The following is a 20,127-nucleotide window of genomic DNA, read 5'->3' on the forward strand; positions in this document are numbered from 1 at the left end:
ACTTCCTGCCACACTGAACTTTTCACTGTTCCCTAGACACACCAGGTTCTTTCACAATCCTATTCCTACTCACCCAGTATCTGTAATGCCCTCTCCCCACTATTTATCTGACAAGTGCCTGTTGATCAGTCAAGACTTGGTACAAATGTCAACTCCTGACTCCCCCAATTAGACTTAGATGTTCTATCCCTGTGTCCCCTCAGCATTTTATTCACATCTCTACAACAGCAATTTTCCTGTTGTACTGCAACTAACTAGGTACATATTTGTCTTTCTCAAGGGACTACACATTCCTCAAGAGTATCAATAGTTCATCTTTCCCCTACTCCCTTCACTAACTCTTCATAGTTAATGCCCTGATGTTAAATCTTTCTGCCAGTGAAAGAACATATCAAGTCAGTGGCGATCACATACCTTGGTAATAAAGAGCCTTGAGGAAGGAGTGACGTTCAGCTCCCTGAAATAAAGAATTTTCTATTTCCATTTCTCGCCGGGTCAGCTGTTTGCTCTTTGCAAATCTCTGTGGCAGGCAAAGGATGCGCTGACGCTCTGAGATTCTTTCCTCAATATCTTGAAGACGGTTCTGTATTGCTTCAGGGGTTGCCCTAAGTCTCGTCCTCTGAAATAAGAGAAATGAGATGGCATAGATCACAAAGGACACACCCTGAAAGTGACAATCTGATGCCTTAAACAAGAAAGAAAATGATCAGGGCCCAGAAATGGTCATTTACAGGCATGTTAGCTAAGAAGTCAAGGAGCAGGACTACCCTGCGGTCCAGTGGTTAGGACTCTGCACTTTCACTGCCGAGGGCACGGGTTCAATATCTGGTCAGGGAACTAAGATCTCACAAGCCACGTGGCACAGCCAAAAATAAATAAATAAAATTTAAAAAATAAAATAAAATCCCATTTGTTTAGGGGGAAAAAAGTCAAGGAGCAGCTTCTCTTTTACCTAAAAACCAAAGAAGATTCAGACACAAGGCTCAGTGTTGTGAGAACTAAAAATGAAAAGGTTCTCAGTACCAAAATGAAAAGATCTTACTTTTTACTCTCCAGAAAAAATGTGCCCCACTCACCTTTTCACCTGAAACATGGCTCTTCCAAATCAAGATTTCTGTCTCATTAAGCCCTAGTTCCCTGAGAGAAGCAGTCTCCTGGTCCTTCTCATGCAGTGTCTGGAACTGGGACAAAGTCATAGTCCCAGCTGCTTCCTTCCCAAAGGGCTTGTACATAGTACCAGGAGCAAAGCTCTCTTTCTTAGAGACACATCTGCAGAACAAGCAGGAAGAGAGTAAGAACATCTTCAAGTTACCACAATTCACAGAAATGGGGCTCGCCATTAAGAGGCACAGTGAAACTCAGTGGCAATTTCTCTCTCACATACTATTTCTAGGCTGAAGCACCACTGTAATGATATGGAACTCCACCAGTAATCCAGGACTAATGACTGAATCAAATATTTATTTACTGGGCACCTACTAGGCATCAGAGACTGTGCCAGGTACTGAGGATGAAACAGTAAAAAAGATAAAAACAGTTTCTGCTTTTGTGGAAGAACTGTAGAAGAGAGGCAAGTAAACAGGCAATGATAATACTGGATTGTAAGTGCTATGTATGTTAAAGGAAGACACAGGAAAGGTACTTAGGCCGGACGGAGTGGGATATGGGAGGCTTCCTAGGGGAGGAGACACAGAAGTAAAACCCTGCCTAATAAGTAGAAGTTTGCCAAGGAAAGCGGGCTGAGAGAGGAGTGTTACATCCAGACTTTAAGAGGCGTCTGTCACCTGGAGGTGAGGGTCTATGATAGTCTGTTTGCAAAATCAATACCTACTCCTCAATGGAGACGCTGGTATCAAGTTGATGCTGAAGGAGGCTTTTCAGCTGCCTCTCCCCTTCTGTTTCCAGCTCCTCCAGGACGTGCTCATCACTCTTCACACAGCTATTTACCCTGGAATAGATACAAGAATATATGTGGAAAGTAGAAGAGACAGTTAATCTCAAAATATATTCCTTATCAATATTATCTACCATTAGTGATTCCATTTGTTCAAAGACACGTCTCTATTTGTTGTCCTTCAGCATTCATTCCACAAACATTAACTAAATACCTGTTTACACACAATGAATGCATTGTGCTAGGTACTGATGGAGTCAAAGATATTCAAGACAGAGTCTTTATCATCAAGAAGCTTGCAATTTATTTAGGGAAAGGTAACAGATACGTATGTGTTGAGTGCATGTGTGGGGCAGGGGGGGAAGAGGGGGAGACAGAGAGGGAGGGAGCGAGGGAGGGAGAGAGAGGGAGAGGGAAAAGGACAGGGAGAGAGAGAGGGACAGAGGGAGAGAGAGAGAAAGAAAGATTTTATATCTTTTATATCTTCTTTATGAAGCATATGCCAAATCAGTAGTTCACAGAAGAAAGATAATTGGGAGGCAAGGTAGTAAATGAAGACTTGGGAAAGGTAATTCTTACACTGGCATTTGAAGGATTGAGTATGATGAAGGAAAGAACAGGGAGAACGAGTATGAAGAGACAGAACTACGTTCTGGGGGATAAGAAGAAGTTCAATTTAGCTGGCATTCATGTATGGGAGCCTTGGGAGATCATGTTGGAAGGGTAATTAGACTCAGACTGTGAATGGCCTTAAATACACCAACTAAGAGGTCTGGACCTTAATGTACGTGTATTAGAAAGCAATTTATTAGGTAGTTAAGTGACATGGTACAAGTGATGGTTTAGGAAAATGAATGCGGTTATAATAAGCCTTATGGAATAGTATGGAATAGTAAGAAAGAAACCAGAAGAACTAGTTAGGAAACTATAATTTATCAAGCATAAGGTGATGAAAGTACAAACTGGAGTGGTAATAGAAATTGAAAGGAAGGGTTAGATGAGAAAGGCCTTTTGAAGGTAGGGGTAAGGGAGAAGTGAAAGATAACCCTGAATTTCAAGCTGTGTAACTGAGAGATGGGACCAATGAACTAAAGAGGAAGTTCCAGATGGACTAAATGGTTTGGGAAAGGGAAGTCATTATTGTGTTAGCCGTGTTGAGTCAACTACCTATTACAACTGAAATACCAGGATGAAGTATTAGGAATGCTTCAAAGACATACTGAGTCTGAGGTGACAATATGATACTGGCTAAAAGGAAAGTGATAGCAGAACTGTTGCATAGATAAGAGTCTGAGGCTGCATATGGAAATCTTGAGTCATCTGTGTTGTCAGGATCTGGAGCTGTGAGAGAGGAGAAGATTACCAAAGAAGAGAGTATAGAAACAAAGATGAAGGGGGTCATAACATTTCACAGCTTAAGCACTACTGTGTAGAAATCTAGGTAATGCTAATATGAGCTAACTAACCCTAAATAATTAAAAACTCTGAGTGTAAAGAAATAGCAGGACCTTTTAAGTGTGCAACAAATGATTATAAAAGACAAAAACAAAGCGAGTTAACTCCATGAGGAAAATAAATATTAAATACCTTTCTTAAAAAATAGCCCTTTACTACTGGGGTTATGATGAGACCTAAAAGATGTATCTCCCATAATTATAAGCAAGATTCCCATACTTTAGACAGACTTATACCAACTTTGGGACATTTTAAAGTATCCATAGGGCCAGGGTTTTCAAAAATTCCTTTTAAGTATCTTAATCTTTACTTATTATTTCGAATTCTGAAAGTTCTTGCTAAGTTTAAAGTGGCTTTGAAATGAATAAACCATAGCTAAATACATCAGTACACATGAATTTCAAAAAGAAATGTGGAGTGAAAAAAAGCAAGTCACAGAAAAATTCATGTATGTGTCTGCGTAGAGCTGAAAATGGGATAACACTAACAACACTTTGTTTAGATATAAATTCGTATGTGATAAAACTATTTAAAAAGAAAAAAGCAAGGGAATGATTAACGCAAAATACTGGCTAGTGATCCCCTCGGGGAGGGAAGAGAAGCACTCAGGGAAGGGCACACAGGGGACTTCTGATACTGGTAATGTTCTATGAATACTGTATCGATGATACTGCTGTTATCAAATGATACAGCATCTATGTTACCGATACTGGTAATGTTCTATTTCTAAAGCTTGTAGTGAGTACGAGTCTATTATTATTCTTTAACCTGTATATATACATTATTCTGCATGTATGAAAGATATACAAACATTTTTTAAAAGTCATTTTGAGACAAGGAAAATCAGAAACTTCTTTTGAAAAAGATGCAGAAACTGACAGTGCAGGAGAGCATTATACCAGTAAGAATTTAAATGCACCGCTCTATTCCAGAGTGATTATTCTACTTGCAGAATGAATACAGAACTAATTTAATGAGGATCCTTTCAAAAGGCTTTGGGTACCGTCAATAATTGTAAGCTCAGGCTTTCCACAAAGACCAGCCACGTTAAAGCTGCCATTTCCTGCAGAACCAGTAGGGGGAACTGCTCGCAGCGGTGCCTTTCTTTTCTTACAATACATGGAACCGGTTTGGCACCCTGCTTCTAAATTTGTAAAAACAAAGTATCACTTGTTTACTTTAAGACCTGAAAATGCTACATGGTCTCTGAGCCCGAGAAAGTCCTCTTTAACACACAAACACTGCGAATAAACGCGCCTACCCTGGGCCCCTTTCTGAGAACGGGGTGGAGGTAGGGCGGGACAGGGAGGAGCTGGCCCGCGTTTCTCCGGCGCAGGCCGGTTTCATCAATCGGCCAAGACCCTTTTACCTGGGTGGGTCCGTCTGAAATAGGAAGGAGCCACAGCATCTGTCCCGGGGCCGGCGCCGTTGCCTAGGTGCCTGTGCCGGGAGGGCATGCCTTACGGGGACCGGCAGCAGCGGCGGCCCTTCCTGAACTTCGCCCTACAGGCCTGTCCAGCCCGTCTCCCCTTTTCCCTCCTCCTTTGTCTTCCCGCTCACACGAAACCGCGTCCCCAGAACGTGGCATACCCCAAACCCAAAGTAACAAAAGCCACTTGAAGAGTTAAAAGATAGAACAAAGCTCCCTTCGCCGTCTGCTCTCAGACAAGCCCTTACCTCTTCATGTTTCCACAGGCCCCTAGCTCTAACTTGGGTAAATAGGCCGCGGACTTCAAGTCCCAGAACTCTGCGCGGCAGACTCTAAGGGGATTGTGGTGGAGCGCAGGATCCTGGGAATTGTAGTCTCGCAGAGCTAGGAACCCAGAGTACGTACTGAGCAACCGGTATATTGTAAATTGTTCAAGTATTTCTCTTGGATTTCTTGTATAGGTTAAAGGTAACATCCAAAATATTCAGCTCATAAACCTAGGAGTCGCCTTTGACTGCTTGACTCTCTCATCCAGTATCACCAAATCCTGGCCCCTCTAATTTCCCTTGAATGTGTCCCTATCAAACCTGCTTCTGCTTTCAAGGACTTCTTATCCCGAATCCCACCTACCTGCTGTTTCCAGTCGAGCCTCTGGTTCATCCTCTGCAGTGATCAGACTCAAGTTTGACCACATCACTAGCACAAATGGTTCTCCTCTGTCTCTAACAGAGGCTAAGACATTGTACTTCCTATCCTGAGAATCAGAAACCCACGTGTATTCAGGCCCATGAATGTTTTTATTGATAATTACAATGAATCATGAGAGTGGTAGAACACAGTGGTTAAGAGAATGGGCTCCTAGTTCCCGGAAATGGAAATACAAATGTCCTTAAGGACACGAAAAGAAAGATGTTTAATCTCACAAGTGAGATGTAAATTTCAAAGTACACTGACTATAAAATACCTAATGTGTACTCCTCAAAACTGTCAAGGTCCTCAAAAATATGGAAAGTCTGAGCATCTGTCACAACCAAAAGAATCAAAGGAGACATGATGACCAAATATAATGTGGGATCCTGGGACAGAAAAGGGCCCTAGGTAAAAAATATAGAAATATCAATAAACTATGCACTTTAGTTAATAATAAGGTTCATTAGCTGTGACAAATATACCAGTTATTTAAGATGTTAACACTAAATAAAACTGAGTGGAGGAATACAGAACTCTGTACTATGCAACTTTTCTGTAAATCTAAAACTTCTCTTAAAAAATAAAGTTTATTTTCTAAAAGTACATTACCATTTTTCACCCACCAGATTAGTAAAGATCTACAAGTTTGAGAACACACTTGTTTTGTTGAGATTGAGGGGAAACAGGCATTCTCAATACACTGCTGGTAGAAACATAAATTGGTACCTCTGTGGAAGGCAACTTGAGGATACAATTTAAATCATAAATGCACATTTCCTTTAAAGCAACAATTCAACTTATCCTCAATACTATGTGTCCTCAAGAAATTAATTGTATGTGTACATATATAATTATAGGTTATACAATTTTATAAACTATATATATTATAAAATTTTGTATATATATATAAAATTAGTCATGCAACCTTGTGTATAATAACAAAATATTGGAAACAACTTAAATATCCATGAATGTTATACATCCATTCAATGGAAAACTATGCAGCAGTCCCAAAGACGACAAAGTTCTCTATGGACTGCTACTGAACAATCTCTAAAATACATGTAGTGCAAAAGCAAGGTACAGCACGATGTGTATAGTGTGCTTCCATTTTAGTTTTTAAAAAAGAAGGAATGTATGTATGTGTTTGCTTGTATATGCAATAAAATACCTCTGGGAAAACATAAGACAGTGATAAGTAAATGATTCCGGGTTAAGGGAACTGGATGGTGAGGGATAAAAGTTTTCACTTTATCTTCTTGAATTTTGAACCACATGATTATATTACCTAGTCAATATATTTTTTAATTAAAGAGAACCCTTCTTATACCACAAAGAGCCAAAGAAGAAAAGGATCATGGGTTTGGGGGGGGGGTCACACTGCTTGGATTCTCAGTTCCCACAGTTATTGACAATATAACATAGTAGGCAATCTGGACTTGAACTTTTGTTTGGCAAGTTACAAGACTATGTAAGTTTCATTAAGTTTCTTTAACTGGTCTAGGCCAGTTTCCTCATCTGTAAAATGGCGATAATTCTTCAGAATAGGGTGACTATAAAGTACTATACAAAAGAATGCTTTTAAAATCACTTGCAGCATGGTCATCTATGAGCAAATATCCCAAGTTTATCCAGTAGGTTCAGACTTATTCAAACTGTCTGTATTGCCACACTCAAGTTAGAGGATCAGACCAAAGAGCAGCTACTAGAAGACATTATACTTCCTGTCCTGAGAATTTCTAACAGATGAGAATGTCATGGAAAGTACTAGAGTTATCCAAGACCTAGCATATGCAAATGACTGTGCTCTTGAAGCACAAAGGTGAATGAATGCAGCTCTAACATGCACCATTTTGTGGTTTTGGCACAGAACAGGGATGGAATCTAAGCAAAAACAAAGTGTGGGTCATAACATAACCCGCATTAAGTAAATCCTATATGGTGGTGGGCTGAATTCTGCTGCTCAACCAAACTGTCCAATTGACACATTGATCAACAAGGAAATGGAAGAATACACCAAAGTTGCTAGTGTGTCTGTCCCCTGGGAAGGCGGCAAAGGGCGGAACAGATTACTACACTGACCACCACACCAGACTTGTATACAACTTCCTATAAAACATACATTCTATTGGTACTGAAGTGATACACACTACATTACAAATCCACTAGGTGGGATGAGTGGAGAATGAATGGCTAAAAAGACATACATGGGGTGGAATTACAACTACAAAGCAAGGTCATAAGGAAGCACTCTATGTACCTGTGTATAACTGTAGCCAGTCCAAGTGGTAGGTACCAAGGGACAAACATTCAGAAAATTGCACTAGAAGGAAAACCAGGCTATTTCTAGCTCTGCCAAATTTATTACCTGTGGAATAGTAGCTATTCCATTTCCCCACAGCATCCTCTCCCCACTTCAAAAGGATATCGGACAGTATATTAAAAGCTTTGAGATTTCTAGATGTTATTCATGGGCACAGAGATCTTAGCACGAGGTAATTTCACAATTTCACCCCCAGAAGAGTTTACGACAAACTGAAAAATATGCCTCATTTGTCTTTCTGACAATTTAACAAGGTTAGTTTAAGCCAGAAGTTCCTCCTTAACATAGACATATTTTCAGGCTTTGTCCTTTTTAGGTGCTTTGTTCACAGCACACTTCTGATGAATACATTATGAAGTAATTATAATTTCCAGATATGAAAGAACATGCTAAAACCAAAAATCTTCTCTTGAAGAGGGATAGCATCACTCATCTAATATTAAGAGTAAACAACTGTGCATGTCTTTCAAATCCTCCAAATGAGATAGCATAAATGCTGTCTTTTTCAGAGGACAAAAAAAGTAGATAAGCACTGGGAAAGTGTCAGCACGACAAATTTAAGAATTCTCCTTCAGCTAATATCTTAGCTGGTCTTTACCAATGGCTGTGGGGGAGAGGGGTCTCAAGATTCCAGTACCTAACATAAATGTAGCCTTAAAATTACTGGCAAGAATAGGTTATTTCTGATCTTTTAATTAATATCTGTTCAACAATGCCATGTGTTTTAGACACATGTTAGAACCAGAGTCAGAAGGAACCTTAAAAACGATTTAGTCCAAGGCTCCAAACAGTACACTGAGATCTACCAGTAAACCCACAGTATTACTGCATTGATCTGGAAGCCACTTGCCATTCATATGCCTCTTTTTTTTTTTAGCCTTTTTTTTTAAACATCTTTATTGGAGTATAATTGCTTTACAATGGTGTGTTAGTTTCAGCTTTATAACAAAGTGAATCAGCTATACATATACATATATCCCCATATCTATCTCTTCTCCCTTGTATCTCCCTCCCTCCCACCCTCTAGGTGGTCACAAAGCACGGAGGTGATCTCCCTGTGCCATGCGGCTGCTTCCCACTAGCTATCGGTTTTACATTTGGTAGTGTCTATATGTCCATGCCACTCTCTCACTTTGTCCCAGCTCACCCTTCCCCCTCCCCATGTCCTCAAGTCCATTCTCTAGTAGGTCTGCGTCTTTATTCCCATCCTGCCCCTAGGTTCTTCATGACCATTTTTGGTTTTTTTAGATTCCATATATATGTGTTAGCATACGGTATTTGTTTTTCTCTTTCTGACTTACTTCACTCTGTATCACATGCCTCTTTTATGTCCTGGAAAAAAAATATTAGAACTGCCAATGCAAAGTCAACAGGAGTATTGTAGCCTCCTCTTTCTTTATTTTACTGAGGAAGTTTACAGTAAGCAAGTACTGGTAGTGAAAAGACCTTAAGGAGTCAAAAACCTTGAGAGAAATGAAAACTAGTTTCTTCCAGTTGGGAAAACCTTCATATGGTCCAACTCTTTCATGTTATAGACAAAAGATAATGCTCCAAATGAAATTATCTGTCCAGTTAATTAAGCAGGGACAAGACTAAATCCAGTATTTCCTTCTATATACTATGTTCTCTTTACTGAATGTGGAACTTAACGTATTCGCAGACTATAAGAGTTGAACTGCCAAAAACAATAGGGAAAATGTCTTTATCTAGGATAATAATATTGTATTCAAACACTAAAGATTACTCAAGATAATACTCAAAAGCTGTTTACCTACAGAAATCATCCATAAAGTTAAATGGTCTCTGTAATTTTGAGAGGTAATGAAAACTTACTCGATTAGAAGCTGCTACTTTGAGAAGTGTGGGTAGGAAAAAAAGAGGCCATGTAAGTTCTGATATTTGGTTTACTCATAAGGTGATGTAAATCGCTAATACTCATTTCAAAAATGTTTTCTTTCCATAATATGTACCCTTCAGGATGGTCACGTTCAGTCAGTACAACAGAAATTCAGCTCAGGAATTACAGGCAATTAAGCTTTAGTCACTCAAAAACTTTTAAGTTGTTTATTTTAGTGTTATACTTTTATTTTTCAGAGCATTGCCTTTATTTATGACTTAGGTAAAACATGAAACACAAGAAATCAGACTGTTTCCAAACTAAGAACAACGCTTTTTCTTGATAAACAAATATACAACTATAAATCATATGCTAAAACCAAGTAAAACACCAGATTATCTGTACATCAAAATAAATGAATTGCCTGAACCATACCCTTTTTAAAATAACCTAAATCAAGTCCCAAATCCATCCTAACTCTTCCTCCCTTCTCTGAATTTCTACAGCATACTTTCTGTACTTCATAACACACTTCCTTGTATTGTCTATACTGTTTTTTTATACAGACAGGCATTAAGTATATCTCAAAGTAGACAGTAAGTTCTTTTGAGGGGAGAGACTTCACAGTAGCTAACACTATACGTTGAATGTTAACAGGCACCCAGTAAAGACTGGTTGACATCTATTTTTTGGCAAACATTTCTTTATGATCTGGTTGCAGTGAAAAGGACAATGCGTGCTGGCAGTAAGATATGGAATCTAGCAGAGTAAGCCATGAATTGCACACACAGAGTCAAATGGGTTGCTCTCTAGACAGAAGAGCTGATATAGTTTTGATTTGCTAATACTAAAAGCCAAACTACAGTATCATTCCCAACAGCACAATATTTAAGTGGGGGAAAAAATACATGCAGCCTTTATTGCCACCAAAGATTAAATATTAACTGTAAATACTACTCTAACAAACACCATCAAACTTGGTAGGTAATGTATAATCCAAAAACAGCATGCTGAAGATAGGGTCATTCAATCAAAAGCAATCCTGACATTGCATTCCTGCTCCTTGTAACGACGATGCTGGAAAACTTGTACCTCTTCTACCTTCCTTTGCAGCATGTCTATAAGGGGAAAAGGCACACATCATTACTCAGAGGACAAAATATCCCAGGAACGTAACTTACATTCTCCCTTCAACATATGATTGACAAAACTTTACGTGTCAATTTTTTTTTTTTTTTTTTTTTTGGCCACACCGTGCACCTTGTGGGATCTTAGTTCCCCGACCAGGGACTGAACCTATGCCCCCTGCAGTGGAAGTGCGGAGTCTTAACCACTGGACAGCCAGGGGAGTCCCATACATGTCAATTTTAATAGCTTTAAGTATTAGAAAATACAGAGGAAGAGAAAAACATGCCTCTGTCTGGTTGGAAACTATTGCACAAGACTGTTCTTGATTTGCTCTCCCTAGCTTTCAGGGAAGTAACAGTCTACCTGACATTTGTATTTTGTTGAAGAGAAGTGTTAACTGCTTTTTACTCATTACAGCCTAAAAGTGTCATACAGGATGGTCATGAAATTGAATGTGTAGATTTTGGTAGGTCTTTGCTGCCTATAAGAAAATTAGTACACTGAATATTTTCACATTTCAGTTCCTTTCTAATGATTTATTTAACTTGGTGGTCCTTAATTTGCTCAGGGGCAGAACAACACAAAATACCATTAGTTTCACCATATAGAACAGTAACTTTCTGCAGTAAAAATAAGCTGTTGAAGTAAGTGTGATAATCTGAGTTTTTCTGTTAATGTGCACAAATAAATTTGGTCATTTGTTTTAGTATTCACTAATGCTCACTGGTTGATAAGCAATAACTGGTGCCAAAAATGTAAGGAAAACTTTACAAGAGAAAAACTAAAAAATGTGGGGCAATATACTTTAATTTTCTTCAGCCAATTGGAAAAGAACCAATGTTTTGCAGTTTTTGAAGTATAATACCTCATTCTATCTTATGACATATAGGCATTCCGTAAGATCACACCTTTTAAGAACAAGTGATTTAAATGATGGTTGTCTACTGAAAGGCTTAGGAGAACAGTCTGGGAAAACACATCTCCTTTCTGTTGTAATAACTAACTGCAGGGACCAATTTTTTCCCCCTGAGTAACATTTTTCAATGTGACAGAAACACAAATGAGCACTACAACAAGCCATTAACTTGAGGCCAGAAGTGTCAACATAAGCACAGACTACTTAATTTGCTGATTGATACATATTAAATGCAAAAGAGTACTCTTATAAACATTTTTAAAAATCAATGAAATGTCGAGAAACACAAGTCAGCATTATTAAGAGAGGCTTACCATAAATATTTTGTCATGGCTTCAAATTGAATTCTCAAGACTATCTCTGTATTAACATACTTTACATTTTTCAGGAGTTTCATTCCTTAAGGGCAAAAACTGCACCTAGGCACTTAACTGCCCAGAGTTCTGGTCCCATGATATGTGTCAGTGATTGTCCCTGCAGGCCTATTAAATTATATATCATACTAGAAGTAAAATGCTAGTAATAGTCAAAATTTGATGAGAAATATGCCATATACATTTGACATTATTAAAAAAGCAATTGTACTGAACAATATGAAAGTGAAATTAATAAAACAACTCCATTCACAGTAGCATAAAAAAGAATTAAAACACTCAGGAATAAACTTAGCAAATGAACTATAAGACTTGTACACTGGAAACTATAAATCATTGCTAAGAGAAACTTAAGAAGATCTAAAAAAATGAAGAGATATTCCATGTTCATGGATTGAAAGACTCAATAGTGTTAAGATGTCAGTTCTCCACAAATTGATCTACAAATTCAATGCAGTGCCTATGAAAATTCCAGAAGGCTACTTCGGTAGAAATAGACAAGCTTTAAAATTTACATGGAAAGACAAAGGACCCATAATAGCCAAAGCAATCTGAAAAAGAATAATAAATTGCAGGAATTACACCACCCAATTTTAAAACATACTACAAAGCTACAGTAATCGAGACAGCATGGTATTACAATAGGATAGCCATAGAGATCAATGGAACAGAAATGAAGTCCAGAAATAAAACCTTATATTTATGGTCAATTCATTTTTAACAAAGGTGCCAAGACAATACAATGGGGGGAAGCATAGTCTTTTTCAGCAAATAATACAGGGACAACTGCATATCTACATGGAACTGAAGTTGACCCCCTACCTCTAACTATGAACAAAAATCAACTCAAACCTCTGTAATAACCTATATGGGAAAGAATCTGAAAAAGAATAGATATATGTATGTGTATAACTAAATCACTTTGCTGTACACCTGAAACTAACACAACATTGTAAATAAACTATACTCCAATATAAAATAACAATTTTAAAAAATCTCTCAAACACTTAAAAATCCTCAAGAAAATTCTAGCAAACCAACATATAAAAGGAACTAGAAACCAGGGCCAAGTAGAATTTATTCCATAAATGTAAGGTTGGATCAATGTTTAAAAATGTGTCAATGTAATTCACCATATCAACAAGTTGAAGAAGAAAAATCATATGATTATATCAATTGATGTAGAAAAAGCATTTGACAAAATCCATACTCATTAATAATAAAAACTAATGATAAAAAAAGTCAGGAAAAGAGCGGAATTACCTCAAGTTGATAAAAAGCATCTACAAAAAAACCTATACCTAAAATCATACTTCCAGTGAAAGACTAAACTCAGAAGCAAGGCAAAGACGTTTGTTCTCACCACTCTTATTCAGCATGGTCCTGAAGTTCTAGCCAGTGTAATGTGAGAAAAAGACATGAATAGCATACAGATGGGGAAGGAAAAAATAAAATTGTCCCTTTTTGCAGATGATGTAACTACCTATGTAGAAAATCCCGAGGAATCAAAAACAAAACAAAACAAAACCCCAAAATACCAAACTCCTAGAAGTGAGTTCAGCAGGCATACAAGATCAACATATAAAAATTGTGTTTTTATGTACTAAAAATGAACATGTGGAAATCAGAATTTAAAACACAATATCATTTACAATCACTACAAATAAAATGAAATACTTAGGTATAAGTCGGACAAAACCAAAACATATACATGATGTGGGTGCTGAAAATTACAAAATGCTGATGAAAGAACTCAAAGAAGACCTAAATAAATACTGAGACATACTATGTTCATGGATGAGAAGAATCAGCACAGTAAAGATGTCAATTTTCCCCCAAACTGATCTATAAATTTAATGTAATTCCTATCAAATCCCAGCAAATTTTTATGGAAATGCAAAGGAATTAAAATAGCTAAAACAACCTTGATGGAGAAAAATAAAGTGGGAGAAATTACTCTCCAAGATATTAAGGCTTACTATACAGCTACATTGATGAAGAGAGTGTGGTATTGGTGGAGGGAAAGACATATAGATCTACGGAATAGAGATCCCAGAAAACAATTTGATATCCATAGAGGAAAAAAAAACGTTGATCTAAACTTCACATCTTATACAAAAATTAACTCAAAATGGATCACAGCCTTAAATATAAAATATAAAACAATAAAACTTGTAGGAAAAAACAGAGGAGAAAATTGGGGGTATGTAGGACTACACAAAAAGTTCTTAGACTTCACACCAAAAGCATGATCCATAAAAGGAAAAACTGATAAACTGGACTTAATTTTAAAAACTTTTGTCCTGTGAACATCTCTGCTAAGAAGAGACAAGGTACAGAGTAGGAGAAAATATATGCAAACCACAGAGCTAGCAAAGGACTAGTATCTAGAATATATAATGAACTCTCAAAACAACAGTAAAAAAAAAATCCAATTAGATAATGGACAAAAGGCAAGAACTGACATTTCATCAAAGAGGATATACTCATGACAAATAAGCACATGAAAAGATGTTCAACATCATTAGCCATTAGGAAAATGCAAATTAAAACTTCAGTGATCTCACTACACATCTACCAGAATGGTTAAAATGAAAAAAAACAGTGAAAATACCAAATGTTGAGGACGCAGACAAATTAGATTATTCATACATTGCTGGTGGGTATGTAAAATGGTACAGTCTCTCTGGAAAACAGTGTAACAGTTTTTTAAATAAAAGTAAAGACGCAACTACCATATGACCTAGCAATTGCACTCTTGGGCATCTATCCAAGAGAAATGAAAACTTATGTTCACACAAGACTCTGTACATAAACATTCATAGAAGCTTTACTCATAAGTAGCCAAAAGCTGGAAACACCTAAGATGTACTACAACAACAGGTAAATGTGTAAACAGACTGTAGTACATCTAAACCATGGAAAACTACTCAGCAACAAAAAGGATCAAACCACTGATACACATAGCAATTTAGATGAATCTCTGGGGAATTATGCTAAGTGAAAAAAAGCCAACCCCTAAAGGATACATGCTATATGATTTCATCTTATATAGTATTTTGAAATGATAAAATTTTAGAAAGGGAGAATAGATTAGTGGTTGCCAAGAATTAGGGGGCAGGGAGTAGGGGGGATATGGTAGGAGGGAGGTGGGTGTGGCAATAAAAGGGGAATATGAGGAATTCTTGTAGTAATGGAACTATTCTGTATTTTTACTATGGTTGTGGATATACAAACCTACACATGTGATAAAATTGTATATGACTAAACACACACACACACACACACACACACACACACAAGTAAAACTGTAGAAATCTGAACAAGACAAATTTTATCAATGTTAATACCCCAGTTGCAATACAGTACTACAGTTTTGTAAGATGCTATCACTGGGGAGAACTAGGTAAACTATCAATAGCGACTCTATATTATTTCTTCAGGACCTATATTATTCCTTACACTAAATGTGAATCCACAATTACCTCAATAAAAATTTCAATTAGTGTAAAAAACTAACCCACACAAATAAGGTTTTGATTCCCAATTTCTTGTAGAAGTGCCTGCTGAGTAGGCACATAATATGACCTCCAATTTATGTGAGGCAAGAGTTTTAACATTTATTCTCACTGCTTAATATGGTTGGCCATCTTTTCAGCTTCCAATATGGGCTTCCTCATTGTTGCATGCCTGCTAAGCCAAAGACAGCTTTTAAGGTTTTAGTTGCTGTAGAATATACTTCAGTATTAGGTTAGGCTGCTGTTTAAAAGCAACCCTGAAATCTCAGGAGTTTAACCTAATTAAGGTTTATTTCTCATTCAAAAAGGGGAAGAAGGAGGTAGGAAGGGGGAGAGAGGGGAAGGGAGGGAGGAAGAAAGGAAGAGAGGGAAGGAGGGGGAAAAAGAGAGAAAGAGAGAGAACACTGTTCTCCCACTTGTCATAGGTAATTTTAAGAAGATTCCCAGGTTACTGAAACTAAAGTAACACTCAGAATAAATATACTTGAATTCTTACTGCTAACTGTGATCTGATGGGAAGAACAGTGTTTCTAAAAACATACGAAGCTCTCCACTCTGCCATGAGAATTCTCATCCTGATCTCACCACTGATACATTAAGGTGGTGATGGGGGAGACCTTCAAGATGGTGGAAGAGTAAGACGTGGAGATCACCTTCCTCCCCACAAACACATCAAAAATACATCTACATGTGGAACAATGCCTACAGAACACCTACTGAACATTGGCAGAAGACCTCAGACTTCCCAAAAGGCAAGAAAATTCCCACGTACCTGGCCACACGGCTGACAGGGTCTTGGTGCTCTGGCCTGGTGTCAGGCCTGAGCCTCTGAGGTGGGAGAGCCGAGTTCAGGACATTGGACCATCAGAGACCTCCTGGCCCCACGTAATATCATTCAGCAAGAGCTCTCCCAGAGAACTCCACTTCAACGCTAAGACCCAGCTCCACCCAATAGCCAGCAAGCTCCAGTGCTGGATGCCCCATGCCAAACAACTAGCAAGAGAGGAACACAGCCCCACCCATTAGCAGGGAGGCTGCCTAAAATCATACTAAGTTCACAGACACCCGAAAACACACCACTGGACGCATCCCTGCCCACCAGAAAGACAAGATCCAGCGTCATCCACCAGAACACAGGCACCAGTCCCCTCCACCAGGAAGCCTACACAACCCACTGAACCAACCTTACCCACTGGGGACAGACACCAAAAACAACAGGAAATACGAACCTGCACCCTGAGAAAAGGAGACCCCCAAAACACAGAAAGACAAGCAAAATGAGAAGACAGAGAAGTATGCAGCAGATGAGGGAGCAAGGCAAAAACCCACCAGACCAAACAAATGAAGAGGAAATAGGCAGTCTACCTGAAAAAGAATTCAGAGTAATGACAGTAAAGATGATCCAAAATCTTGGAAATAGAATGGAGAAAATACAAGAAACATTTAACAAGGACCTAGAATAACTAAAGAGCAAACAAACAAGGATGAACAACACAATAAATGAAATTAAAAATTCTCTAGAAGGAATCAATAGCAGAATAACTGAGGCAGAAGAACAGATATGTGACCAGGAAGAAAAATAGTGGAAATAGCTACCGCAGAGCCGAATAAAGAAAAAAGAATGAAAAAGAACTGAGGGCACTCTCTGAGACCTCTGGGACAGCATTAAATGCACCAATATTCGAATTATAGGGGTCCCAGAAGAAGAAGAGAAAAAGAAAGGGTCTGAGAAAGTATTTGAAGAGATTATAGTTGAAAACTTCCTTAATATGGGAAAGGAAATAGTCAATCAAGTCCAGGAAGTGCAGAGAGTCCCAAACAGGATAAATCCAAGGAGAAACACACCAAGACACATATTAATCAAAAATCAAACCATCAAAAATTAAATACAAAGAAAAAATATTAAAAGCAGCAAGGGAAAAGCAACAAATAACATACAACTGAATCCCCATAAGGTTAACAGCTCAGCAGAAACTCTGCAAGCCAGAAGGGAGTGGCAGGACATATTTAAAGTGATGAAAGGGAAAAACCCACAAGCAAGATTACTCTACCCAGCAAGGATCTCATTCATATTCGACGGAGAAATTAAAACCTTTACAGACAAGCAAAAGCTAAGAGAATTCAGCACCACCAAACCAGCTTTACAACAAATGCCAAAGGAACTTCTCTAGGCAGGAAACACAAGAGAAGGAAAAGACCTACAGTAACAAACCCAAAACAATTAAGAAGTGGTAATAGGAACATACATATCGATAATTACCTTAAAAGTAAAAGGATTAAATGCTCCAACCAAAAGACATAGACTGGCTGAATGGATACAACAACAAGACCCGTATGTATATATGCTGTCTACAAGAGACCCACTTCAGACTTAGGGACACAGACAGACTGAAAGTGAGGGGATGGAAAGAGATATTCCATGCAAATGGAAATCAAAAGGAAGCTAGGGTAGCAATTTTCATATCAGACAAAATAGACTTTAAAATAAAGACTATTACAAGAGATAAAGAAGGACACTACATAATGATCAAAGGATCAATCCAAGAAGAAGATAGAACAATTGTAAATATTTATGCACCCAGCATAGGAGCACCTCAATATATAAGGCAAATGCTAAGAGCCTTAAAAGGGGAAATCGACAGTAAAACAATCATAGTAGGGGACTTTAACACCCCACTTTCACCAATGGACAGATCAACCAAAATGAAAATAAATAAGGAAACACAAACTTTAAATGATACATTAAACAGGATGGACTTAATTGATATTTATAGCACATGCCATCCAAAAACAACAGAATATACTTTCTTATAAAGTGCTCATAGAACATTCTCCAGGATAGATCATATCTTGGGTCATAAATCAAGCCCTAGAAAATTTAAGAAAATTGAAATCGTATCAAGTATCTTTCTGACCACAATGCTATGAGACTAGATATCAATTATAGGGAAAAAAATGTAAACATTACAAACACATGGAGGCTAAACAATAAGCTACTAAATAGCCAAGAGATCACTGAAGAAATCAAAGAGGCAATTAAAAAATACCTAGAAACAAATGACAATGAAAACATGATGACACAAAACCTATGGGATGCAGCAAAAGCAATTCTAAGAGGGAAGTTTATAGCAATACAATCCTACCTCAAGAAACAAGAAACATCTCAAATAAACAACTTAACCTTACATCTAAAGCAATCAGAGAAAGAAGAACGAAAAAAACCCCAAAGTTAGCAGAAGGAAAGAAATCATAAAGATCAGCTCAGAAAAAAATGAAAAAGAAATGAAGGAAACAATAGCAAGGATCAATAAAACTAAAGCTGGTTCTCTGAGAAGATAAACAAAATTGATAAATCATTAGCCAGACTCATCAAGAAAAAAAGGGAGAAGACTCAAATCAGTAGAACTAGAAATGAAAAAGGAGAAGTAACAACCGACACTGCAGAAATACAAAGGACCATGAGAGATTACTACAAGCAACTCTATGCCAATAAAATGGACAACCTGGAAGAAATGGACAAATTCTTAGAAAAGAACAACCTTCCGAAGCTGAACCAGGAAGAAATAGAAAATATAAACAGACCAACCACAAGCACTGAAATTGAGACTGTGATTAAAAATATTCCAACAAACAAAAGCCCAGGATCAGGTGGCTTCATAGGTGAATTCTACCAAATATTTAGAGAAGAGCTAACACCTATCCTTCTCAAACTCTTCCAAAATATAGCAGAGGAAGGAACACTCCCAAACACATTCTACGAGGCCACCATCACCCTGATACCAAAACCAGACAAAGATGTCACAAAGAAAGAAAACTACAGGCCAATATCACTGATGAACACAGATGCCATAATCCTCAACAAAATACTAGCAAACAGAATCCAACAGCACACTAAAAGGATCATACACCATGATCAAGCGGGGTTTATCCCAGGAATGCAAGGATTCTTCAATATATGCAAGTCAATCAATGTGATACACCATATTAACAAATTGAAGGGTAAAAACCATATGATAATCTCTATAGATGCAGAAAAAACTTTTGACAAAATTCAACACCCATTCATGATAAAATCTCTCCAGAAAGTAGGCATAGAGGGAACTTACCTCAACATAATAAAGGTCATATATGACAAACCCACAGCCAGCATCGTTCTCAGTGGTGAAAAACTGAAACCATTTCCACTGAGATCAGGAACAAGACAAGGTTGCCCACTCTCACCACTATTACTCAACACAGTTTTGGAAGTTTTAGAAGAAAAAGAAATAAAAGGAATGCAAATTGGAAAAGAAGAGGTAAAACTGTCACTGTTTGCAGATGACGTGATACTATATAGAGAGAATCCTAGAGCTGCTACCAGAAAACTACTAGAGCTAATCAATGAATTTGGTAAAGTAGCAGGATACAAAATTAATGCACAGAAATCTCTTGCATTCCTATACACTAATGATGAAAAATCTGAAAGAGAAATTAAGGAAACACTCCCATTTACCATTGCAACAAAAAGAATAAAATACCTAGGAATAAACCGCCCTAAGGAGACAAAAGACCTGGATGCAGAAA

At 37.7% G+C, this 20,127-nt stretch overlaps 2 protein-coding genes across 6 annotated transcripts in view; both read right to left on the reverse strand.

The window, feature by feature from the left end:
• Positions 1 to 5,064, reverse strand: part of RBM41 (RNA binding motif protein 41) — a 62,954-nt gene extending 57,890 nt beyond the window's left edge. For all 5 annotated transcript variants that reach the window (XM_068533639.1, XM_068533637.1, XM_068533638.1 and 2 more), the window contains exons 1-4: positions 5,027 to 5,064; positions 1,832 to 1,948; positions 1,077 to 1,269; positions 415 to 619 (exon numbers count right to left, since the gene is read on the reverse strand). In XM_068533639.1, the coding sequence (XP_068389740.1) occupies positions 415 to 619; positions 1,077 to 1,269; positions 1,832 to 1,948; positions 5,027 to 5,034 (523 nt within the window). In that variant the 5' untranslated portion in view covers positions 5,035 to 5,064. The remainder of the gene's footprint in view (positions 1 to 414; positions 620 to 1,076; positions 1,270 to 1,831; positions 1,949 to 5,026) is intronic.
• Positions 5,065 to 9,841: 4,777 nt separating this feature from the next.
• NUP62CL (nucleoporin 62 C-terminal like) overlaps positions 9,842 to 20,127 on the reverse strand; it is a 77,176-nt gene continuing 66,890 nt past the window's right edge. The window contains exon 10 of the mRNA XM_068533092.1: positions 9,842 to 10,746. Within this exon, the coding sequence (XP_068389193.1) occupies positions 10,655 to 10,746 (92 nt within the window). The 3' untranslated portion in view covers positions 9,842 to 10,654. The remainder of the gene's footprint in view (positions 10,747 to 20,127) is intronic.

This window comes from Eschrichtius robustus, chromosome X, assembly GCF_028021215.1.
Source record: "Eschrichtius robustus isolate mEscRob2 chromosome X, mEscRob2.pri, whole genome shotgun sequence".
Taxonomy (NCBI): domain Eukaryota; kingdom Metazoa; phylum Chordata; class Mammalia; order Artiodactyla; family Eschrichtiidae; genus Eschrichtius; species Eschrichtius robustus.